Here is a 26,478-nt window from a genome sequence, read left to right on the forward strand (position 1 = left end):
CTCGACTGTGATTGGGGGGGATATATTGTATCGTTTTTTTTTTTATTTTTTTTTTTTACATTTTAAAGTATATTCCTAATCAGTTCACCTTTAATACAGTCCCGACATATACTGTAATTACTTGGTGCATACAAGCATACAAGCGTCAAATATTTTAGTAAATAACTTCTTTAATAATATTTATTCCTGGTCAGATGCCAAACCAGGAGCCAAACCTGCAACCACTGAACCAACCCCAGCAGCCCCTGCTCCAGCTAAGAAACTGGATAACCTGTTCTTCATTGAAGAGCCCAGGACTGCCTCTGTAACTGAGAGTAAGTATGATAAAGTTATTCTCAATTAGATGTAATTATTTACCTCCCAACACCCCAAATCAAATTCAGGGATTTCACATGGAGCCAACTTTGTGTTGTATCTTACTCACAGACGGTACTGCAACGCTTATTGTGTTATGTCTTACTCACAGAGGGTACTGCGACGTTCATTGCCAAGGTTGGAGGTGATCCTATTCCTAATGTCAAGTGGATGAAGGGCAAGTGGAGGGCGATCACTCATGGCGGTCGCATCTCTATTGAGCAGAAGGGCCGGGATGCCAAGATGGAGATAAAAGAAGTGACTAAATCAGACTCCGGTGGATACAGATGTGTTGCATCCAACAAACATGGAGAAATCGAGTCCAACATTGAACTGAATGTCAGCGAAAAGAAAGACGATGGAGCACTTGATGGAGACTTCAGAGCAAAACTGAAGAAGTATGAGTGGTTGTAAATAAATCCAACAGCACCGATAGTTTTGTTGATTGGAAACACTCGTTAACCTTACTGTACGTATTCCCCCTATCACAGGACACCATCCAAGCAGAAAAGTCCAAAGAAGGGTGAAGACATTAACATTGTGGAGTTACTCAGGGGTGTGGACCCTAAAGATTTTGAGAAAGTAGCTCAAGCGCATGGAATCACTGACTACCGAGGAATTCTTCAGGCTATGGAGCAGCTAAAGAGGGAGAAGGAAGAGGAAAGTGGAAAGCAGGTAAGATAAGAAATGGTGCTAACTTAACTTAAACCGTCAGCAGTCCCTCATTCAATACCATTTGTTGTAAAGTGGCATGCCTGCCAAGAACATTCTATTGAGAACTCAACGCATTCTTCAATTAATACATCTGGATATTTGAAGGTTAAGAAAATACACAGTTCACACACAGTGCCCTGCGTAAGTATCGGACAGTGAGGCATTTGTTCTTCTTTCGTGTCTACACTCCAAAAGTGAATTTTTATTTTATGATTTAATATTATTATTATTATTATTATTATAGTAATTGATTGATTTCAAATCCAAACTTTTGGAGTGTAGAGCCAAAAGAAAAAAGAAAAGATTTATATTGTTTTACTTACATAGGGCACTGTATGTCAGCACATCCATTTGGACTCAGAAGTCGTTTTGCATTGACCTTGTCTTTGACATTTGTCTTGGATGTGGGACCTATGAAGCCACCCCTGGATTGTATTTCCGTTATTATTCTTATCATTGATGTTATTACCATTTTGTCCCTTATTCGTTCCAGGAGGAGGAGGATTTGTCCACGTTTATGGCTGATTTGCAATCACGAATGCAGGCTGAGGTACTGAATGTTCCAAACAGATTAAAACAGTATATTGAGTATGGGAGTCTGAAAATGTTAACTAGAATGTTCATGTATTGAGAATGACTGCTTGTATCTGCAGCCTGTCACTCTGGTGAGTGATATCACAGACCAAACTACTGCAGAAGACCAGTCGGCAGTGTTTGAGTGTGAGATCAAGATCAACTACCCAGAGATCACCTTGTCCTGGTACAAGGGAACACAGAAGCTTGACAACGACGACAAACATGAAATCAGCATTGTCGGTGACCGTCACATACTGAAGATCAAACACTGTCAGTCTAAAGACCAAGGCAATTACCGTGTTGTCTGTGGTCCACATATCTCCAGTGCCAAATTGACAGTTACAGGTGAGTCTTCATTTATTTATTCATCAAGGGCAGGGATGGCACTGAAATGTACTTGACCTAACAGTTTTCTACCTCCCCCATTACTTTTCTTATCAGACGGAGATTACCACAAGCCAGGTAAGGGGTCATTCTTCCATCTTCCACTGACGAACAGGTTGCTAATCTGTAGGTTGTCACTTACTAACCTCTTTGCTCCTCTTACTGTACCTGTATGTCAATCTGTATGTTCTTTTCATTTTAGTTTTTCGTTCTTTTTATGCTACTTCTACATTTAACTGCGATACATTAAGAAGTCAATAATCACAATATTATAGAAATGATTCAAAGAAAATGAATGTCAGCACATATGATATTTGAAAATAACAAAAAGTTTACATTTTTATAATGGTTTTAACATAGTTTAGATTAAACATGTAACACAACGTATACTATGTACATTGACTCCCATTGTTTGCCTTTAGCTGATCAAATTCAGTTCACCAAACGTATCCGGAGCATTGAGGTGAATGAACGCCAGTCTGCCATCTTTGAGTGCGAGTTGTCTTTTGACAATGCCATTGTAACATGGTACAAAGCCACCTGGGAACTTAAAGAGAGCCCTAAGTATAACTTCAGAAGTGAAGGCCGACGACACTTTATGACCATCCGCAATGTAACTTCTGAAGATGAAGGTGTGTAGTCAACAAAATACTTGACTCAACCCAATTAATTTATTCTCATCTCCCTGATAAATACAACAATGATCAATCTTCATTACTAATCCCTCAGGCGTTTACTCTGTGATTGCGCGGTTGGAACCCATGGGGGAAGCTAAAAGCACAGCTGAGCTTTACCTTTCAGGCAAAGGTCTGTACATTTACCAGCTAGATGGCATTTTCATACATCATTGTGCGTAAACACACCATGTGTAATATTCTCTCCTCCTTTCACAGAAATTGGTTTAGGAATGGTTCCTTATGGTGAGTATTTCTTAGTCTGCCAAATTCCAAATGTCCAGAACAGTAAAACCCCACATGCCACGTTATCAGAAACAGATGAGACAATAGTCAAAAAAGGTGCTGAAACCAAATGTTTTAATGTTATTGGTTTTAGTGAGTAAATATGAACTAGGAAAGATGAAAAGGTCACTGACATTCTGATCCCACTTTATTTGGATAGTCCTCTTTATATACTTTGTGCCACTGAAGACTATTATCTGTGGCTATGTTGACAATAAACAATTTATTAAGGTTACAAAGGTTTACAGTAATGCAAGGTTAGAGAAGAGTTAGTGTTAGTGTATAGTTAGTTTAACTGTTTCTTTAAAGTGTATTGAACATCTATAAAGCAACTCTGGGGGATTATCCAAATAACATATTGCACACATTCTTCGGCTCTCAACATACACATCATTCTGAACATTCACATCATTCTGAACATACACATCATTCTGAACATACACATCATTCTGAACATACACATCATTCTGAACGTCGACATTGTTGTAGGTTATTGAACAGGTTTTGTTGGATATGTGAGGTTTTACTGTCATCATAATTATGTTAGAATATTTCCATAATTAATTTCTAATGTATCATCAAATTGGTACTGAAACAATCTATTACAACAGATGTCCCAGATTCATCAATACAAGTGCCAGATGTACCATCTTTAGTTACTTACAGAGGTAAGAATGGGACACGTCAATCGTTCACTTAAAATCTCATTAATGTTAACTGGAATTGAATTGGTACAATTAAATATTTCTTAATTTTCAATCAAAAGAGTCGTCTGAATATTGTCGTTATGAAGAGAAGACAGAAGTGAGAGGTACAACATTGAAGTGATCTACCTTTATCTTAACATACTAATAACTCCTTATACCTAAATGCTGCTTTTAATTTAATTGAAGTGAGAAATGCAGAGCACTACTTTTCATTAATCGATTGATTTAACCATCATCCATCATCCTTCATCCTCATCATAATATAACATGATCCTAAAAGGCAATTTAACTCATTACTAAATAGTCACCATTACAACCTCAACCATCTTTTCAGTGTCACAATTTTCATGAGTTTTGTTCGACTGTTTAACCCAAGGAATTAGCGTGACATTATACTGTACATTCAGTTGCTCTTATACCTGTGTTGTAGCACAATGATCTATCTTGTCACAACACTGTAGCGACATACTGTGGGACAACCATTAGGTAATGTTTTTGTTATCACAAAAGTGGAATAGGAAATGTTTCTTATCAGGTTGAGGAGTTCCCGTGTTACTACACAGGTGTAAAGCATGACTGAAACATATGATAGTGATTTGATGATTGAGTGATTTCTGCTCGTATTCCCATCATTGATTATTATCCTTTCATATGGTAGCATTTGAAAGTTGGACAATGCAAGAAGAAACCGTAGCACTTCAATTCTCTACAACCACAGGTATATCAATGATCTTGCTATTGCCGATAACGTGTCACAGTCAATACAATAATAATAAGTCAATGTCTGCCAATGACTAAACGTCGTAAAAAAAAATGTCATTATGCAAATGTACTTTGCTGTCTGTTATGTAAGTCTTCCAATGTGCGTGTTTATGTTACGTCTGTTATGTAAATGTTCTCTTGTACTCACCTCCATACGTTTGTCCTATCTCTCTTATTTGTGTTTGTTTGACAATCAAGTTTGTTTGTCAAGTTCATCTCTTCATGTTATCATGACTTCATTACTACTACTTGTACTGTCATATGGTGCTTCATCGCCACTTCAATAATGTCTTATATAATGATATGCTAATGGTCAGTTTCTAGAATACATGTTGTGTCGGTGGTTACATTTGTTGATTTGTTGTTTTGAAACGTGATGTTGTTGTTGATTTGTTGTTTTGAAACGTGTTGTTTTCTCTTATCACAATGTGCTCAGCTTTATACACCTCTAAGTTGACTCCCGTCTCTCAGCAGCAGCAGCAGCAGCGAGGATTCCCATTGATGAGAGTGTTCAAAAAACAACAGTGGGAATGAGAGAAGAAGTACCATCCAAAGGTATACTGTACAAAGTGACGGCGGCTCATGGCAGTCAAAGCTTCTGGCTGAAATTAACAAGCGAGATCGTTGTTCTCATGCTGTTGATTGTTAAGCTACTTGACAGCAGCCTTTGTGTGTACATGTTGTTCTGTCAAAACGCTCTCACCCAAATGAGAGTCTCTCCAAGCTCTTTTGTCTGTCATAACGTATTGTGCGTGGCTATCTTGTGTTTAAGTGTTGTCATGTAAAAATACCCTGACAGTCCAACCAAGCTCTTTTGTCTTACATGACTTCTTGTGTGTAAGTAGCTTGTGTTTACATGTTGTCGTCTCATAAAATACGCCCTAACTGTGCTTAGCTGGCGCTTATAATTGCTGTTATATCTGTTCTTCTATAGTGTCTAGCATTGTTCTTGTTTCAGCTTTGTGTTAAATGTTAAATACTTCGATTAACACTTGCTAGTGCGATCAGTTGATACTGTAGTACTAAAGAGACAAGCTTTTACAGTAGTATTCTAACAAAGGAAATATCTCTAAAGTTCCTGAAGTTCACGAGAAACAAGAGGAGAAGATGCCATCCACGCCAGCAGGGCAGGAGTCAGCAGCTCAAAGCAAAGGTACTCAACTCTTTCTTGTGTAGTCATTGTTTCTTTGTTCTACTTTCTATGTTGTGTTTGTCAAATCTTTATCTTTAATTGTTTGTGTCGACAAATGTTTGAAAAATGCCGTCAAGTAGAACCTATGGAGTACATTGCAGAGACAGAAAGTGAAATAGAATTATAATGTTTTTAAGTACCTGATGCAAGAAAGCCTCACGAAGAAGCTGAACATAAAGACCGGCCCACCCCTAAAGGTAATGTTGTGTGTGGTTTGTGATTATTCATTTGTCTCAGTCTATTATGTCTGTGGGATTCTTAACAAATGTCTTGCTCATTAGAAACATCTTACAATTGACTACATAATCCTTTAAAGTCATCGCGATATAATGGATAGGATCAAAACAACAAAATCACCTGTCTAGCTACTTAGCATTTTTACTTTTTATTGGATAAGCCTGGTAACTTTAAAACATATCTGAAAGATGATGTTGAACTCAAGAAGCCGATTTCACAACCAGAGCCCAACAAAGGTATTACATCTTGTCTATGTCAGTCTCTGCTTTAGAACAATGCTTTACTATCAAAACTCTTCAATTCATTTAGCATACAGTATGTCTCACAATGTGTGTGTTTGTTTGCTTGTGTGTGTGTTACGTATGACTTGTTTTGTGTACAACCTTTCCATAATGGTGTTACTCTTTCATTTTGAATGTCTTGACTATCATTGTTTTATGTATTGTCATTTTTGTAAATCATACCCACTGTTGTGTCAATGCTTGTGAGTTATTCACGAGGTCATTGCCTACATTGTGATTGGTTGCCTGTGTACTCTTGCTTTTTCTTAGTCTTATCTCTTTTGGAAGTGTGTTATCTGTATGCAGTAGTAGCTAACAGGGATGTTTCTGTATTACCTGAAAGATGTGCCTAAATCTCACGTGGCACCAGAGCCAAAGGTGACACCTATGACTAAAGTTGAACCTGAACCAAAGGCCACACCTTTACCCACACCCCAAAAGGCACCAGAGGCTCCCCAAGCCAAAGGTACAGTTGCATCTATTTTCCTTTCTTACTCTTCTGTTTGTATGTTACTGTATTATTGTGTTCAAGTCCAATTGTGTGTGAGTCTGTGTACTATGTGTTTTTGAATCGTTGGTTTTCTAAATGTTATTTCACATTGTTCTTTTAATTAGTTTTTTGATGTTTCAGTGATGGGTGTGTTTGTTTGTTTGCCTAATTTTGATATAGTCTTATAGTCTGAGCATTAAAGCAAAACAAATATTCTTTAAAGTTCTCGAGGAGTTCCCCAAATCTGAGCCCATTAGAAAACCAGAGCCATCTCCAAAAGAAGTGCAAACAGGTATATATCAATACTTCCAGCTTTGCAAAAATAACCATCTTGAATTGCAAGAAATGTGTGTTTGTTGTGTGTCCATACATGTCTTGTTAGTGCTCTAACAATTCTTTGCTCTCTTCGATACATAATCTCTGTTTATCTCTTGTGGTGTTTTAATGTTTTTGTTCATCTTATGGACCTAGAGAGTCGCAACCCAAGATGTGGATTGTTACTTTATCTTAGCTTTTGTATGACAATGTGTTTACTTAAATCATAATGTTCTTGAAAAGTGCCAGCCATAACCAAGAAAGAAGTATCAGTTGCCCAGCCACCAGCAGCCAAAGACAGTGGTGTTCCCAAAAAGACTGAAGCTACTCCAACAAAAGGTATTTGAAACCTGAGCTGCACTTATTCAATCAACAAACCTAATCATTCTCAATCAATCTTTATTTATCTTTGTGAACTGTGTTGTTTCCCTCTGTGTTGACTGGTTTGTTTCTGTTTGTGAGTCTTACACTTCTTTTTCAATGTTTTCTGTCAATTGTCATGTGTTTTTGTGGATTAGTTGATTGTTTAGTGATTGTCCTGTTAATAATGTCAGTGAACATATTCTTCTCTTAGTGAATGTGCTAAGCGCTCGTTAGAGTGTGCATTGTACATGATGGTTTCTCTTATATCAATACTTTGAATAGTCTCAAAAACAACTTACAATGTTCTTTTAAGTTATCACGGATGTAAAAACAAAGACACCAGTGACAGAGGCAAGTAGAAGACCACAGCCAGCAGCTAGCAAACCAGACCTAGAGGCACCCAGGGAAACCCCTCTAGAGCAAGGTAGGTTCAACAAGAAACAAGAAAACTGGTTTGATTCTGTTTGTGAGTCTTACACTTCTTTTTAAATGTTTCTGTCAATTGTCATGTGTTTTCGTGGAATAGTTGATTGTTTAGCGATTGTCCTATTAATAATGTCAGTGAACATTATTCTTCTCTTAGTGAATGTGCTAAGCACTCGTCAGAGTGTGCATTGTACTTTATGGTTTCTCTTATATCAATACTTTGAATAGCATCAAAAACAACTCACGATGCTCTTTTAGTTAAAGTTATCTCGGATGTAAAGACAAAGACACCAGTGACAGAGGCAAGTAGAAAACCACAGCCAGCAGCTAGCAAACCAGACCTAGAGGCACCCAGGGAAACCCCTCTAGAGAAAGGTAGGTTCAACAAGAAACAAGAAAACTCTTAAACGTATTATACATCTTGAACATTTTTGTAATCTTTTGCAGAGTGTTTCTGTTCTGTTCTGTTTGTATTGTCATGTCTTTCCTTTTGTTCGGTAATGTCATGCACATCCTAACAGTAAAACAGAAGGTTGTGCCAGCTGACAGAGCAGCAGTAGCTAAACCAGCAGTAGCTGAACCTAAAAAGGAAGATGGAGTTGTTCTCACCAAAGGTATGCTTGATGCCATCCTGAGCACACATTCATAGGAATCAACAGACATGCTTCTCTGGCTATGTATGGATTTTTAAACCACTTGTTTGAATCATAGTTCCCCAGAAACCAGAGAAGGTTACTCCTACTGCAAAAGTAGAAGTTCTACCTCAGCCCAAAGAAACTCTAGAGGAAAAAGGTATTGTGAGCTACTGCATTACATGCCATGTGTTAAATCCTAAAAGCAGTCCTCATATTTCACTTCAATATATCAACATCTATTTAAAATCTATTTATTATCCATATGCTCAATTTAAAAGTGTCTGTTTTGTTTTATGTTGTACTGTCATTCCTCTTTGCCACCGCTACATGGTGCACATCTTGATCTTTTAATTTCTTTTAAGCCATCCCAGTTTCTTTGAGGACTGAGTTAACGGCAACAACACTGATTGAGAAGAAAGAGGAAGTTTCCCTGAAGATGGATCTGATGCAGAAGATTTCCCTGGCAGAGGACGTTGGTTACAGAGAGGAGGTGTCATATGGTGGCAAAGCTATGAGATATGAGAGAAGAGAGGAGTTGATTCAGTCAAATGTTACGGATGCTATTTCTTTAAAAGGAAAAAAGCCACAACAAAGGCAAATAGTGCATGAAGAAGTTTCCATAAAGAACAGAAATTATATTTCAAGTGTGACAGACATTGTCACAGTGCCTGAAGTCCCACTGAAGAAATCTGTGATTCCTTCCACAAACACTGAAGATGTATTTGGTGATGAGGACATTCCTCACAAGAAAGCTATTTCTCCTTTGGAAGAAGGGACTCCATCTAAGAAAGCTGCAGTATATCCGAAAGAAGAAAGCACTCCATTCAAGAAAGCTGTCTCTACTAAGGAAGAGGTGACTCCATCTAAGAAAGCTGTTTCTCCTAAGGAAGAGGTGACTCCATCTAAGAAAGCTGTTTCTCCTATGGAAGAGGTGACTCCATCTAAGAAAGCTGTCTCTACTAAGGAAGAGGTGACTCCATCTAAGAAAGCTTTCTCTCCTAAGGAAGAGGTGACTCCATCTAAGAAAGCTGTTTCTCCTATGGAAGAGGTGACTCCATCTAAGAAAGCTGTTTCTCCTAAGGAAGAGGTGACTCCATCTAAGAAAGCTGTTTCTCCTAAGGAAGAGGTGACTCCATCTAAGAAAGCTGTTTCTCCTATGGAAGAGGTGACTCCATCTAAGAAAGCTGTTTCTACTAAGGAAGAGGTGACTCCATCTAAGAAAGCTGTTTCTCCTATGGAAGAGGTGACTCCATCTAAGAAAGCTGTTTCTACTAAGGATGAGGTGACTCCATCTAAGAAAGCTGTTTCTACTAAGGATGAGGTGACTCCATCTAAGAAAGCTGTCTCTCCTACGGAAGAGAGAACTCCATTCAAGAAAGCTGTTTCTCCTAAGAGAGAGGAAATCTCATATGAAAGTATTGAGCAGCCAACACCTCATAAAGGTATTTAATCTGAAGAACTCACATTAATATAGTCATTCTGAATATGGAAATATCTTTTGAATATGTAAGATGTTACTCTAACATCTTACCTTCTCCATATTCATGATTATGTCATGTTCTTCAAACAACAATGGTATGCATTTCACATATTTTGTAGCAAAAAGATTCAGAAGCTCGATATAGAGCACTAACACCTAAACCCAATCTTTACAAGTTTCTTTGTGATTAACAACATACTTTATGTATTCTTCTCTCTTGTTTGTTTCTATGTTTTCTGTCTAATTCTTTGTACTGTCTTAATGTGAAATGTTACATAATACTTATTTTAAACTAGACCCAAGGGTCGCCTCTTCATCCAATCTTCTATCTTATTAATGTTTGTTATCTTCCTTTCATGTTGCAAAGCTCTTCGCTTGTATTCAGATTCAATGTGTTCTTGTGTCAGTGTTTTCTTTATCTTAGCCCAAATTATGATTACTTGATTGTGACCATGGCATACTTGTTTTTTAAGTGCCACCAGTTGAGAGGAAAGTCTCCCCACCAATGCCAAAGTCTTCACCTGCTTCCCTTGTTGAGAAAGTTTCTCCCCCTGAAGGTATAGTTTCTTCTGTTTTTGTTATTCATGTTGTTCTCTTCAAAATGTCAATGTTCTCTTTTTGTGTATGTCCATGTTCAACACATCTTAGCCCATATGGTAATTTCTTGACATACTTTTAGCTAAAGTGCCACTAGTGGAGAAGAAAACGTTTAACATTTTAACATTTAAAAAACATTTAAGAAAGCTCTTTCCCCTATAGAAGAGAGGACTCCGTCTAAAAGAGCTGTTTCTCCGATACCTGTTTCTCTTATGGAAGAAAGGACTCCATCTAAAAGAGCAGTATATCCGAAAGAAGACGGCACTCCATTCAAGAAAGCTGTCTCTCCTAAGGAAGAGGTGACTCCATCTAAGAAAGCTGTCTCTCCTAAGGAAGAGGTGACTCCATCTAAGAAAGCTGTTTCTCCTACGGAAGAGGTGACTCCATCTAAGAAAGCTGTTTCTCCTAAGGATGAGGTGACTCCATCTAAGAAAGCTGTTTCTCCTAAGGATGAGGTGACTCCATCTAAGAAAGCTGTTTCTCCTAAGGATGAGGTGACTCCATCTAAGAAAGCTGTTTCTCCTATGGAAGAGGTGACCCCATCTAAGAAAGCTGTTTCTCCTATGGAAGAGAAGACTCCATTCAAGAAAGCTGCGTCTCCTAAGAGAGAGGAAATCTCATATGAAACTCCTCAAAGGATTGAGCAGCCAACACCTCATGAAGGTATTTGAGGAACACACATTCATGGTCATCTTGAATATGACAATATCATTTGAATATGTAAGCTGTTACTCTAACATCTTACCTTCTCCATATTCATGATTATGTCATGTTCTTAAAACAACAATGGTATGCATTTCACTTCTTTTGTAGCAAAAAGATTCAGAAGCTCGATATAGAGCACTAAAACCTAAACCCAATCTTCACAAGTTTCTTTTGTCTTTTCTGTGATTAACAACCTACTTTATGTATTCTTCTCTCTTGTTTGTTTGTATGTTTTCTGTATACATTTGTACTGTCTTAATGTGAAATGTTAATACTTATTTTAAACTAGACCCAAGGGTCGCCTCTCATCCAATCTTCTTCTTAATGTTTATCAATCTTATTAATGTTTGTTATCTTCATTTCATGTTGCAAAGCTCTTTGCATGTATTCAGATGCAATGTGTTCTTGTGTCAGTGTTTTCTTTGTCTAATCTTAGCCCAAATTATGATGACTTGATTGTGACCATGGCATACTTGTTTTTTAAGTGCCACCAGTTGAGAGGAAAGTCTCCCCACCAATGCCAAAGTCTTCACCTGCTTCCATTGTTGAGAAAGTTTCTCCCCCTGAAGGTATAGTTTCTTCTGTTTTTGTTATTCACGTTGTTCTCTTCAAATGTCAATGTTCTCTTTTTGTGTATGTCCATGTTCAACCAATCTTAGCCCAAATGGTCATTTCTTGACGTACTTTTAGCTAAAGTGTCACCAGTGGAGAAGAAAACATCCCCACCACTGGCTGCTCCTCTTGAGGGGAAAGTTTCTCCCCCACAAGGTAGAGTCTGATGTTTTTTGTCATCTATGTTGCCCTCTTAAAATGTCTGTTCTTTCTGAGTGTGGCTAATAATTGGTGTTTTGTACATTCTGCTGTTCAGAAAAATGTACCAAAAGAACCAATCACACCAACAGATTTTTACAATGGCACTCAGAAATAACATTTTAGAAGCTTTCTTTAATGTATCTGTCCAGCATTCTGTCTGCAGCATCCTTAACAATCTCGTTAGAGGTTGATATCTGTGGGCCTGTCTCATGAAACGCTGGCTTAATCCATTCATACTGTATGTTTTCCTGCCATGTCTTACTTATTTTTCGTGGCATAAATAATGTTACACTTCCCTTTAAAATCCAGGCCAAAACTTTTAGGCCACACTTAACATTACATACAGTACATGTAGCAGAGAAACTACTAGCAGAGAAACTACCAACAAACTACCAACAAACTACCAACAATTATTGTTATTCATACTGAATACTTTTTTTCTTGGAACTCAGTGGTAAGTATTTACATACCTGATACAATTTCAAAAATATTTCCTTGAAATGGAACAACTACAATGTTTTTTGTGTCTTTTTTTGGTCTTTTTCATTTGAAACAGAGAAGAAAGAAATTGATCAGACATCATCGGTCAAAGAATTGAATGACATGCTTTTTTTCTCTAACCAAAACTTTTTTTATTTGCCTGGTTGTGGTTGTGGGTAGATTATTATGTCTACACTATAGACGCTTTCCCATAAGATACCTTGCAATATTTTTTTTCTTTTTCAAAGCTAACTTGAATCTTACTTACATTTCTACAGACAAAGGTCCTGTTACAGCACCTGGACCAGGAGCCAAAGGTAAGGATGCTTTATTATTGAATAGCTCATTAAACAAGTTGGATACAGATATATCTGTTAATGTAATTTATGGCATATTTCACTTCAATGTCTGTAAACTGTTTTACATGTTTGTTGAGTCAATGTGTTCTTTATTGTACTGCAAAATGTTTGTGCAGTATTGGAGTCAGTCTTGTGTTTATTTGTAGTGTAAATTATTTGTTGTTTAGTGCCTTCTGTGTTGTATGGAGATATAACATTGTGTCGAACAAACTCTACAGCGCCAGCTATTAAACAAAAGGGTAGAGTTCATGTTCAGGATGATAAAAAACCTGACGTGCCAACTTTGAAGACGGTAACCAGAATTTCAAGAGTCAAGGAGGAAGATCAGGAATCCATGAAGCTGAAAAAAGTTCCAAAGATGCCCTTAGAAGAAGCACCGGTAGTAACAGGTGTCATACCTCCGAAACCAGAGGGGAAGATGCATTTTGAGGCTGTATCTAAAGTCACAGTCTCTGAAAGTTATGACAAAGAGGAGCAGATATTTGAAACAACCACAATAGCTCAAAGAACCTCAATAGAGAAGGAGGCTCTAGCTGAAGAGATCCATGTTGAAAAATCCATAGAAGTTGCATCAAAACCTTCTACTGAGGACTCAGCATATCAGAAAAAGGCTCCCAAAGATGTAAAAGTAGAGGAGAAGATTGGGTTGAAGAAAACACCCAAGTTTCTGAAAGGAGAGGCAACCGACCAACCTAGTTCATCTCTAAAGAAGATGTCAAAACTGCCAACAGGTGAGAAAGACGTAGAAGCTGTTAAGTTAAAACCAGTTGAAAGATCTTCTACACCAGGAACTGTTGAGCCAGGGAAACCCAAGCAAACCAGTGAATCAGAAGCTTTCAAGAGGAGTGAGGGACCACAAAAAGATGAAGCATTTGAGGAACCTGTTGCTCCCATGAGAAAGTCTGAAATAATCTCAGAGGATAATCAAGAGCAACAGGCAGTGGTACTGCAACCTGTTGACCAAGCTGAATGTGAAAAGACCCAGGATTCTGGCAAACCACTCTCAAAGGTCAGGTTAACTCCCACACCAGATCGAGACAGTGAAAGCATCAAATTAAAGCCATTTTCAAAGACACCCAAAGCTGAAATAAAACAGGAAAAACCCTCAAAGAAATCAGAGGAAAAGAAACCTCAAGATTCTAAAGTACCAAGTCGAACTGCAAGAGAAGACATTCCCAAAGACTCTGGGGCTCAACCTATGAGTGTGGAAAAAGTTGATACTCCAGACAAGGAGCCTGAGATGACTAAAGAGAAAGAGTCAGGCATTGTCTTAAAACCAAGTCCTCCTGTGAAGAGAGAGGAGAAGAGTCCGAAGGAAGAGAAGCCTGTGCAGTTAAAAAAGGAGCACATACCAAAAGAAGCAGAAGACGACGGGAAAGAAATTGCCTCCGAGCATACAGAGACCATGAAGAAAAGTGTTGAACTTAAAAAGACTCCCTCGCCTAGGGTGGAGAAACCAAAGCCAAAGGAAATTGAAGCAATTACTATGGAGAGGAAGCCCAGTGCAGGAAAGACCAAAACACCACCCAGAAAAGTCTCACCGAAAGATTCTATTGAAGCCATTCCTCTCAAAAAAGTTCCAAAGAAGACACCACCACAGGAGGAGAAGACTACTCAAGAAGCACCGCTGAAAACCGGTCAAGGAAAGTTGTCACTTATGAAAGAGGTTTCCCCTAAAGCAGTGCAGTTAAGAAAGATTTCCACCCAGCTGGAGGAGGAGGTGTCTGAGGAGGAGCCAGAGATTGAGGAGGAAGATGAAGAGGAAAGTTGGGGATGGGAACTTGAACCACTGGAGAGTCATGGCTCCTCAGAGGGCTGGGGAGATGACTCTGTGGAGGCCGGGGCAGTTGAGACCCCAGGAATGCCAGGTGACAGACGACTAGGTGAGATGGTGGCTGCCGATCCTTACCTCTCGCCAATCGGGAAACGTGTCTCACATCATATCATCTCCATCCTCTCCATCTTAATGTTTTCATGTTCTTCATTTTAATGTTTGTCCGCATTCTGTGTTAAGTGTGTGTGTGTGTCATTTTAATGTTTGTCCTCATTCTGTGTTAAGTGTGTGTGTGTCATTTGAATGTTTGTCCTCATTCTGTGTTAAGTGTGTGTGTCAGTCATTTTGTTCAATGTTTTTCTGTACTGACCCAGGAAGTGTCCCTGGTGCTCAGTATTATCAATTTCTCGACATTGTTTTGTATCCATCCAACACCAAATGTTAATGTTTTAATTTTGTATGTCCACATCATCATATTGAAACCATTTTTAAATAATAACCATACCTGTTTCATTAGCATGGTACTGAATGTATGTCATCATCAATTTATGTTTAAATTCTCAGTCAGTCAAATGTATGTTTAATCTCTCTGAAATGTTCAGTGTCAATCTTGCCACTTTTTGTGACTTTACTGCTTAAAACATGCTGTTGTTTTCTATTCAAGATGGGAAACCAAAAGAAGAACCCAAAGGCAGAGGCAGAGGGCTTGGGGGTGAGATTAAAAAATAATAATATATATATATATATTTATTTGATATGATAACATATGTGTGATGTATGAATGTATGAAACAATGTGTCTTGAATTTAAGTTACAAGAAGTACTTAAGAAGTATGAATTTCCATTTTTCCTATTTCAGCAAAGCAAACCCCTTCCCCGGGTGATGGAGGCAGGGGTAGAGGAATGAAACCTGGAGGCAAACCCCCACCTGAAGAACCCGGATTCGGAGGTTTCAAACTCAAAGCCGTTCCTCTGAAGTTCATAAAGAAGCTCCAAGACATAGTGTTAAAGGAAGCTGAGTCAATTGGCTCCGCTGCCGTGTTTGAGTGTGAAGTTTCACCTTCCACTGCTATAACTACATGGATGATAGGTGATAGCAACCTACGAGAGAGCCCAAAACACAAATTCACCTCTGATGGCAAAGATCGCAAACTGGCCATTATTGATATCCAACTGAATGATGCTGGAGAATATACTTGCGTGGCCAAAAATGCCGGCAAGGAAATAACATGCACTGCCAAACTCATTGTTGAAGGTATTTAAAGCATTTTTATTTTTATTTTGAAAGAATAGTTAAATAACAAAACCGAAAAATCTAAATATATGATTTTGTATCAATTGACATGAACTCATAATGCATGTGCATTAACCACAACATGACTGTGATTTCAAAGCGACATGAAACATTATAAAAGTGAATTAACAGTATTGTGGAAATGACCAAATGCTATCAATAATACAGCATTTGTCAGTGTATTAGGTTTGTCCTCCTAATGTCTCTGTGATTCTGTAGAACTGCCTGTGAAGTTCATAAAGGAGCTGGATGAGGAGACGTCCCCCCTCAAGGGGCAGCCTGTGTACCTGACCTGCGAGTTGAACAAAGAGAAAGATGTGGTTTGGAAGAAGAATGGTCAGCCCCTTAAAAAGATCCCTGGCAAGGTGGCCATCAATGTAATTGGAATGCAACATTCTATTACAATCCAGAACACAGGAGATGACGATGCTGGTGTTTACACTTGCGAGTGTGACGACATCAAGACAGAATCACGTGTCAAGATAATTGGTATGTGGTTGTACACACAGAATCCCCAAAACAAATTGTTGACACATTCAAAGCACAGCATGTTTGTTCTGCTGCATATTAGAACTCGCATTTAAAACATACAATTGTTCCTTCCATAAAGAAATCATCAAAGACTGGTTGGTGAAACCATTGAGAGACCAACATGTCAAACCCAAGGCCGCTGCTGCTTTCAAATGTGAGCTCTTTAAAGAAACCCCTAACTGGAAGTGGTTCAAAGGGGACAACGAGATTCCTACTGATCCCACTGATAAGACTGAGGTCAAGAAGGACGGAAAGGAACTGACTCTTACTATCAAGAACGCTCAACCTGATGATGTAGCAGAATATGCCATGGAGGTTGAAGGCCGCAGATACGCAGCTAAACTAACACTTGGAGGTTGGTTGTGTTAGATGACAAGTCATCACTCTATGTTTTCCAAAGAAGGCTACTTACAAATCGGTGAATGTTTACTGTATACTTTTTATACTTTTACAGAACGTGAAGCAGAGATCTTGAAGCCTCTGGCAAGTGTGGAAGTGGTTGAGAAGGAGGAAGCCTCATTTGAAACTGAAATATCTGAAGACGATGTGGTCGGGGAATGGAAACTTATGGGACAGGCCTTGACAAGGTCTCCAGTAAGTCTTGAGATCATTGTGATGGTAATTTCAACGCTTCCGGGTTTTTCATACAGTAAATCTAATAGTGGATATTGCTAATATTGTTTGTATTATTTTTTTATTTAGACATGTGACATCAAAGCGGAGGGCAAGAAACGTTTCCTCACTCTGAAAAACGTCCAGCTTGACCAGTCTGGTGAAGTGTCTTATCAAGCTCTGAATGCTGTCACTAGTGCTGTGCTCACAGTCAAAGGTAAGAAAGCGTTGCACAATAACGATCTATTTATGCTTGAACTGTTTCTGTGCTCCAAAGGGAAACATCATGTGCAAGGCAACAAACTGTCATACTTAACCGTTATTCATACCTCCCAGAAATGGAAATGGACTTCACTGTCCCCTTGAAGGACGTGTCTGTACCTGAAAAGAAACAGGCTAAGTTTGAGTGTGCCATCACAAAGGATGTGCCTAAGGTCATGTGGTTAAGAGGTTCTGACATCATTACACCAGGCCCAAAATATGACATTATTGATGACGGAAAGAAACACATGTTGGTCATAAACAGCTGTGAATTTGATGATGAGGCACAATATACTATTGAAGTTTTGGGCAAAAAGTCAACAGCCCAACTTACAGTTGAGGGTAAGTATTGGTTAAAACGATACACAGTTTGGTGGTGCTTTATCTTTGTCAATCAGTAATGACCTAGCTTGTGTTTAATGTTAACTTATTTTAGAACGTATTGTATTTGTCGTCATAACTATTCTCTAAAAATATTTGTTGATGGCTGACTAGCTTGATAAGTGGCCACCAGCAAACCTGTTATGCACTTACAATATATATTGTAGGTATGAGGCTCAAATTCGTCAGACTACTAAAGGACCAAACTGTGAAGGAAGGTATAACAGCTCGGTTTGAGCTTGAACTCTCTCATGAGAATGTATCTGTGACATGGTACAGAAATGAAATAAAACTCCATCAAAGCAGAACCGTGCTTACCCATGTTGATGGAATGACACATGTATTAGAAATGAAGGAGGTGTCTATAAACGATACATGTCAGATTAAGGCAGAGGCCAAAGGAATACCCACAATGGCAAACCTGACGGTGATAGGTAATACCTACGTTCATCCTTATTTCTTTCTTTCCCTCTTGTATGTGCTTTGTTTTTCCACATTCTTCTATGTATGCATTGTTTCTCTGTGCTGCACCATGTGGAGAGAATCAGTTTGATAGTTCTGTATTGTCTTAATGTGTGTGTGTGTGTGTGTGTGTGTGTGTGTGTGTGTGTGTGTGTGTGTGTGTGTGTGTGTGTGCGTGTGTGCGTGCATGCGTGTGTGTGTGTATATTGAAATTAACTGTTTTCCTGTTACAGAGGGTGATGCTAAATTCATAGTGAAGTTGCAAGATTATACTGCAGTCGAGAAAGATGAGGTCCATCTGGACTGCGAGCTCAGCAAAGATGTCCCTGTGAGATGGTTCCACAATGAGACGGAAATTACGGCTTCCAAGCTGGTTACCATGAAGGCTGATGGGAAAAGAAGGATCTTGACCATTAAGAAAGTGGAGGACAAAGATAAGGGACAATATGTATGTGATTGTGAAACAGACAAGACCATGGCAAGCCTGAATATTGAAGGTAAAGAAATATGAGCAATCATAATACCTAATATTACATATATGTTTTTAAAATGTTTAAACAATATTTGTTATTTTCTGGGTTAAACTCCTTTTTTCATTTTCAATTATAGCTCGTGATATCAAGGTGGCTCGCCCAATGTATGGTGTTGAGCTCTATGATGGTGAGACGGCTCGTTTCGAGGTGGAGATCTCTGAAGGCGATGTCCACGGAAAGTGGAAACTAAAGGGAGAAGTGCTTAGTCCATCCCCTGTACGTATATTAGTTATGTGTTTTGTCTTGTAAAGTACTTTTATATTCAGGCTTAACATTTATTCATTTTAATCACCTATTTCAACCATGTTGAATTAAATCTGAGAATCTCTACTATAACCTCAATGTAATTATTAGATTTCAAATCCAAAATGTGTTTAATGTTCCCTATTTCCAATACTTATGAAGTGTACTGTAGATACAGGCTCTGATGTGATACATAGTAACTCTACTCTGTTGAGCACATCATCTTTAGCTCCTATTCTGAGACAATGATTTGCACTTTTTCAATAGTTGTTTATCTCATGAGCAAGTGAGTGTAACTTTGCATTATGTTCTTGACAGGATATTGAAATCATTGAGGATGGTGCCAAGCACACTTTGACTTTGTACAACTGCAAGGTCTCCCAGACAGGCGAAGTGGCATTCTCTGCTGCTAATGCTAAGTGCACAGCTAACCTGAAAGTGAAAGGTGAGATTGTCATTTCTGTCTGTCTGTCTGCATTTCTGTCTGCTCTGTTTTGATATTGTCACAACACATTAAATAAACCCCTCTAACTCTTTTAGAACTTGCAATCACCTTCGTCACACCATTGAGTGATGTGCAAGTGTACGAGAAGGATGAGGCCAGATTTGAGATTGAGCTGTCAAGGGAGGCCAAGAGCATCCGCTGGTTCAAGGGATCTCAGGAGTTGCAGGCTGATGATAAGTTTGTGATTCTACATGAAAAGAAGAGACATACTCTGGTGATCAAATCTGCTGCATATGAGGATGAAGCGAAGTACATGTTTGAGGCTGAGGACAACAGAACGACTGGCAAACTAATTATCCAAGGTAATCTATATAGAATAGAATCATGTTAAGAGATGTTAAGAGATTCATTCTTTTCAAGTGACTGAAAGCAAGACTTACATTTTGATGATTTCTCACCAGGAATTCGCCTTGAGTTTGTCAAGCCCATTAAGGATGTCACTGTCAAGGAGCGAGAGACAGCTGAGTTCAGTATTGAACTTTCCCATGACAAGATCCAGGTGGTCTGGTACAAAAATGATGTACGTTTGCATCCCAGCAAAGTTGTGCACATGTCAGATGATGGCAAGGTGCACACGTTGGCTTTCAAAGAGGTGTCCGTTGATGACACATCCATGATCAAAGTGGAGGCTCTGGGAAAAACCTCAGAGGCCATGCTCACTGTTCTCGGTAAGTTATTGAATGTTGTGTTGTTTTGTTTACAAATTAAAATTAACCTGGCAAATATTTTAAACAGTTGCAAGCGCAATTTCATCTAAAGGCACATTTTATTTCTCATTGTTTGGGCTTGTGCTTACTCTACAGAGGGAGATCTCTACTTTGTCACCAAATTGCAAAACTACACTGCAGTTGAGAAGGATGAAGTTACACTGGTTTGTGAACTAAGCAAGTCCTCTGCTGAGGTGAAATGGTTCAAAGATGGAGAGGAAATCATTCCCTCCAAGAATGTGATCCTCAGTGCTGAGAAAAGGATGCGTATGCTTACAGTTAAGAAGGCAGAGAAAGGCAACATTGGAGAATACACTTGTGACTGTGGTTCTGACAAGACCAAAGCCATACTGAACATTGAAGGTATGGTATCTGTAGATTAGAATGACCATAGTAGGAGTATCTCATTGTCTATCTCTTGTGTATTTTCTTTGACATTCATAAAATGCCTATTTGTATTTTTCCTCTGCAGCGCGGAACATTAAGATTGTCCGACCGCTGTACAGTGTTGAAGTGACAGAAACTGAAACTGCTCGGTTTGAGACAGAGATCTCAGAGGAGGATGTGCATGGTCACTGGAAGCTCAAAGGAGAATCTATTCATCAGTCTCCTGTGAGTGTTATTCATCTAGTTACCCCTCATTTCATTCTCTGAAATTAATGTATATATGTGTGGAGAACAAATGAGGTATTTAGTAGTATACCTTACTGAATGAGATATTTTCTTCTTCACTTTTTTCCAGGACTGTGATATTAAGGAGGAGGGCAAAAAGCACATGCTGATCCTGTACAACGTTCGCATGGATCAGATGGGAGCAGTTGACTTCTCGGCTGCTAATGCAAAATCAAATGCTCAGCTTAGAGTTAAAGGTGAGTGTGTGTGTGTGTGTGTGTGTGTGTGTGTGTGTGTGTGTGTGTGTGTGTTTGTGTGCGTGTCTGTGTATGTGCATGTGTGATATGTCGTATAAGAAAACACACAGCAGACTGTCTTTCAGCCGCCTTATTGTAAGGCTTCAGATTTTGCCTGAACTTGGTCAACATTATGGAATTTAGATGGCTTTGCTTTGACCCTTTGATCCCATGGCGCCTACATTGTGGTAAGTTGAATAACATTCGACCCACCAGTTGACTGACAGTAAAATATAGTCTAGCTTTGCAGGGGTTGCCTAATGACCAATCAGGTGTTGTGGCTATTTTAGAAGCCACATGCCTTATCTAGAGTGGGTGCTCAGTGATTGGTCAAACTACAGCATGCCTGCTTCCCAAGTTAGCTCCTAACCATATAGCTCTTGAGAACACACTCAATATGCAAATTTAGTAGGCCCCCCAAAGTTAAGTCCTACCTACCTCGAATCAGAGGTTTGTGGACAGGCCCTGTCTGAGAGGATACTATGAAATGTAGATGCTGAGACAATTATTTGTTCATCTTGACTCAACTAACAATGTCTTCTCAATCCGAAGCCCGGACCATTGGCCTGCTGCGTCCTCTCAGGGATGTTACGGTCACCGCTGGGGAGACTGCCACCTTCGACTGTGAACTGTCATATGAGGGAATTGTTGTGGAATGGTTCCTAGGAAGCACAAAGATGGATCCAAGCGATAGGGTAAGTACAGTACAATTTACAAGCACTTAAACTATTACCATAAACAAACAGGCTTTATGAATGAATACATACAGAAAGAAATTATTTACAATTTAGTGAAGTTGTTTTTAGTCGATTTTTTGTCGATTTTCTTTTCTCTGAAATAGTTTCTCATATATGGGTTCTTCTGTTTGAGATACTTCTCTACCTCTGGATAAACATCCACTCTAAACCTAACTACCTCACAAAAACTTTAATTTACATGTTCTCACATTTTCTACATGTTTAATTAAAAAAGATGGAATACTGTTCAACATTTTTATCATTTATCACCAACATGTTTTCTACATATAAGGAGTTAGATGCAGCCTATTGCAGCCCTATCTATTTGAGATAACAGTTGGCTGTCCTGTTATGCCGACATTGCTCAAGTTATTTTTAACTGTGTCAAGAGTTTGTGCAAACCAGTGTTACACATTTGCTGTTATACTTGATAGCTGTTACTTTATTCATCTGAACATTATTCATGCCAAATATTACTCTACATTATACTTATTTATAGTTACTCCCACAAGGCACAGCAATGTCATTAGACCATTCATAAAACCTTATTCTTTATAGAAAACACAGCAAAGAGTGGATTCACAAAATGGCCGTGCTTTATTTGCTTTGATCAGGTGGTCACCCGTGCAGAGGGCAACATTCACGCTCTCTCTATAAGAGATGTCAAGCTGACTGAGGCTGGTGAAGTGAAACTCACTGCAAAGGACTTCAATTCCGGGGCAAAACTCATTGTTAACGGTACGTCATATTCATTTGATTAGTATGGAGATTATCTGACGGTATCCCATAGTGCCACTAATACGATAGTATTTTGCTAAACAGAGCCCTCCGTTGAGTTCAGCAAACCTCTGGAGGACCAGACTGTTGAGGAAGAGGCCACTGCCACACTGGAATGTGAAGTCTCCAGAGAGAATGCAGAGGTCAAGTGGTTCAGAGATGGACAGGAGATCCGCAAAACTAAGAAATATGACATGGTGGCCGTTGGCTGCAAGAGAACACTCATCGTTCAAGGCTGCACACTTGATGACTCAAAGACATATACCTGTGACGCAAAACAATTCAAGACCTCTGCTTTCCTTAACGTTGAACGTAAGCCAAATGTCAACATAAAACATAGCTGAAGAGAATTCAAGCAGCAATTCAAGCAGCAATTCAGAGAGAATGTAATGTATGGTGTTCTTATGCTTACAGCTCCATATGTTGAGTTCAATAAACCACTCCATGATGTTGAGGTCAAGGAGAAGGAATCTGCCAGATTTGAGTGTGAAGTGTCTCGTGAGAGTGCAAAGGTAAGGAATGTGAATAGATATAATCAACCTGGACTGGACAACCGAGTGGAAATAAGGGACGTCCAGTGTAATTTATTTGGTCTAATATTTGGTTGTCTGTTCAAATAGGTGCGCTGGTTCAAGGATGGCAATGAGATCAGAAAAGGAAAGAAATATGAGATTATTGCCAAAGGTGTCCAGCGTATTCTCATCATCACCAAGTCAGTCTTTGATGATGAAGCAGAATATGAATGTGATGCAAAGACCTCCAAATCCTCTGGCATGCTGACAGTTATTGGTAAGGCTTCCATTAATTCTTGCCAACAATGAGATCCACTAATGAGACACTATTGACCGATTCTAATGATCACAATGTATTCTCCTTGCAGAGGAAGAGGCTAGGTTCATAAAGAACCTTTCTAATGTGGAGGGAACAGAGACAGACAGTGTGAAAATGATTTGTGAAGTATCGAAGCCCAGCTCTGACGTTACCTGGTACAAGGGTGATGAGGAGCTGCCTGAGGGAGGTAGACATGAACAGATCACGGATGGCAAGAGGAGAATTCTCATCATCCAAGATCTCAAAATGGAGGACGCTGGAGAGTACAGCTGCAGACTGGCCAATGCCAAAACATCTGCTTCACTGAAGCTGAATGGTACGGAGATGTGTCACGAGCTCCATGTTCTCCATGTTCTATGTGTCAAGAGCTCCATGTTCTAGCACTAAAGCTTTTGTTTTTTACTGTGATTGGGTTTTGTCATTTTGAGTGATCTACTGTAGTTGCTTGTCAACAGAGCTTCTGATCAGTTTGGAAAGTGAGACGTTTATTATGGAAAGATATATTTCCCTTACGTAGAAATATTTCCCTTACATAGAGATATTTCCCTTACATATTGTCGATGGTTGATAGCAGGTTAAGATGCCAGAGCACATATAACATCTCTGCATTTCTTCCTCCAGAACTGGCTGCTGAGTTTATTGCCAAGCCTCAGAGTCAGGAGGTGGTTGAAGGAGAAAAGGCTGAGTTTGTTTGCTCGGTCTCCAAAGACACCTATGAAGTCAAGTGGTTCAAGGGAGACAAGGAGATCGAGGCTGGAGACAAGTATGACATTGTCTGCGATGGCAAGAGAAGAGCACTGGTTGTGAAGAATTGTGAACCAAAGGATGAGGGAGGCTATATTGCCTTGATTGGCTCCACCAGAGCTTCAGCTGATTTGTTTGTCATTGGTAGGTAATGGTGTGCAATTTGTGCATTTACTATCCTCTGAATCTGATAAGACACTGATAGTAATGCACATGTGTTTTCTCTCATAACAGAAAAACTCAGAATAATCACACCCATCAAAGATTCAGAAGTGAAGGAAGGGCACGAGATTGTCTTTAACTGTGAGGTGAACACGGAGGGAGCCAAAGCCAAGTGGCTGAAGAATGAGGAGACGATGTTTGAGAGCAGCAAGTTCGTCATGGTTCAGAAAGACAACGTGTTTTCACTGAGGATCAAGGACGCTCAGAAGAAAGATGAAGCCACCTACACCATCACACTAACTAACCATCGTGCTGAACATGCTAAGAGCTCTGCCAGCGCCAGTGTAAAAGGTAAACATCGTTACTTTACTGGGATGGGTACAAATACTGTTTGTTATTCTTGATAAGCTAATTTCTTTGTGTTGAACTTTCAGAGGAGAAACTTAAGTTTACTCAGCCTATTGAGGACGTGGACACGCAAGAGAAGAAGACCATCAGCTTCACATGCAAGGTGAACCGACCTGACATCACCGTCAAATGGATGAAGGCCGGTCAGGAGATCACTCTCAGCAAACGCATCCTGTACAGGGTGGACCAAGACAAGCACACACTGACCATCAAGGACTGCATCATGGACGATGAGGGCGAATACACTGCCGTTGCTGGTGATGACAAGTGCACCGCTGAACTGGTCATCAGTGAAGCGCCCACCGACTTCAGCACACAGCTCAAAGACCAGACCATTACTGAGTTTGAGGATGCAGAGTTCACCTGCAAGCTGTCTAAAGAAAAGGCTACCGTCAAATGGTACAGGAACGGACGTGAGATCAGAGAGGGACCCAGGTACTGTACAAATGTCACATTGACTGAATGGTTGGTTGGAAAACTCTGAATATTGTGTTTGCACAAAGTTGCTCTTACACCTGTGTACTCTTGTAACAACACTGAACCAGACTATTATTGCTTCATAATAACTTAATCGTCAATTTGTAATCACATAGTAATGGGTTGGTTTTAAAGATACTGAATTGTGTTTGAACAGATACCGATTTGAGAAAGAAGGAAAGATCTGCAAACTGCATGTGAAAGAGTGCCGACCAGATGATGAGTGTGAATATGCCTGTGGAGTAGATGAAAGAAGATCCAGGGCCCATCTCTTTGTTGAAGGCAAGCTGCTCATTTCTATTATCTTATTTGACACAATTTCTTCTTTATAGATTTTATTTTCCTGACGTATGTATATGTTGTGCTTCACTACAGAGATCCCAGTCGAGATTATCAGACCACCAACAGATGTATTTGAGCCTCCAGGTTCAGATATTGTGTTTGAGGTTGAACTCAACAAAGACAGAGTTGAGGTCAAGTGGATGAGAAACAACATGATCATTGTCCAAGGAGACAAGTACCAGATGATAAGCGAAGGCAAGGTCCACAGACTGCAGGTGTGTGAGGTCAGGCCTCGTGACCAGGGCGAGTACAGGATCGTTGCCAAGGAGAAGGATGCCAGAGCCAAGCTGGAGCTTGCAGGTATGTCAGCCAGCTATAACACTTAAACTGATCTATTTACAGTTTAGATGTAAACGTCTATTATTATATATCTATAATCATATATATTAAAGACAGTAAAGCATAAGGTTACAGTACAGTTAGTGATTATTCAGGTTTTCACCCCAGAATGAACAAACCCAACCCTCCCTCCCCCCACAACCCCCTCTGACCCCTAACCCACCCTCCCCACCACACCCTGGAAACGACAAACAACAACAACACATAGAATTCCAAATAAAAGAAAATGTCATTTTAATCAGACTTAATTTCTCCTCGTCAGCTGTGCCGAAGATCAAGACCACAGATCAACACCTGGTGACCGACGCTGGCAAACCATTCGTCATGACGATTCCCTACGACGCCTATCCCCGTGCCGATGCAGAGTGGTTCTACAATGATGTCAGCCTGCCAGTGCAGAACATAGACACCTCTACAGACAAGACAGAATACCGGCTGAAGAGCCCAAAGAAGACTGACCAGGGCAGATACAAGATTGTCATCAAGAACAAACACGGACACGGAGAGGCGTTCATTAACCTGGACGTCATCGGTAAGTCTGAATGTCGTCAGTATGGTGCTCTTGAGAACATTGTCTTATTCGTTCTTAAAGCTGGATAGCTCCAGAAAAAAAAGAGAATG

The 26,478-nt window shown here is 39.5% G+C and overlaps 1 protein-coding gene across 1 annotated transcript in view; it reads left to right on the plus strand.

The window, feature by feature from the left end:
* LOC308162607 (titin-like) overlaps window positions 1-26,478 on the plus strand; it is a gene marked incomplete at both ends in the record, with an annotated part of 148,860 nt that overhangs the window by 43,715 nt on the left and 78,667 nt on the right. Inside the window, 38 exon segments of the mRNA XM_080536752.1 lie at window positions 195-314; window positions 467-752; window positions 846-1,029; window positions 1,562-1,618; window positions 1,722-1,989; window positions 2,451-2,660; window positions 2,758-2,835; window positions 2,922-2,948; window positions 8,767-9,716; window positions 13,119-14,712; window positions 15,268-15,315; window positions 15,463-15,858; window positions 16,117-16,386; window positions 16,508-16,783; window positions 16,883-17,022; window positions 17,131-17,257; window positions 17,377-17,643; window positions 17,850-18,116; window positions 18,378-18,641; window positions 18,754-18,893; window positions 19,239-19,365; window positions 19,461-19,727; window positions 19,827-20,093; window positions 20,229-20,495; window positions 20,605-20,744; window positions 20,875-21,001; window positions 21,593-21,735; window positions 22,392-22,515; window positions 22,600-22,866; window positions 22,969-23,066; window positions 23,175-23,343; window positions 23,435-23,701; window positions 24,007-24,273; window positions 24,364-24,642; window positions 24,726-25,134; window positions 25,334-25,458; window positions 25,552-25,818; window positions 26,120-26,389. Coding sequence (XP_080392878.1) covers window positions 195-314; window positions 467-752; window positions 846-1,029; window positions 1,562-1,618; window positions 1,722-1,989; window positions 2,451-2,660; window positions 2,758-2,835; window positions 2,922-2,948; window positions 8,767-9,716; window positions 13,119-14,712; window positions 15,268-15,315; window positions 15,463-15,858; window positions 16,117-16,386; window positions 16,508-16,783; window positions 16,883-17,022; window positions 17,131-17,257; window positions 17,377-17,643; window positions 17,850-18,116; window positions 18,378-18,641; window positions 18,754-18,893; window positions 19,239-19,365; window positions 19,461-19,727; window positions 19,827-20,093; window positions 20,229-20,495; window positions 20,605-20,744; window positions 20,875-21,001; window positions 21,593-21,735; window positions 22,392-22,515; window positions 22,600-22,866; window positions 22,969-23,066; window positions 23,175-23,343; window positions 23,435-23,701; window positions 24,007-24,273; window positions 24,364-24,642; window positions 24,726-25,134; window positions 25,334-25,458; window positions 25,552-25,818; window positions 26,120-26,389 — 9,849 coding nt within the window.

This window comes from Nansenia antarctica (genome assembly GCF_963989245.1).
Source record: "Nansenia antarctica genome assembly, chromosome: 7".
Taxonomy (NCBI): Eukaryota; Metazoa; Chordata; class Actinopteri; order Argentiniformes; family Microstomatidae; genus Nansenia; species Nansenia antarctica.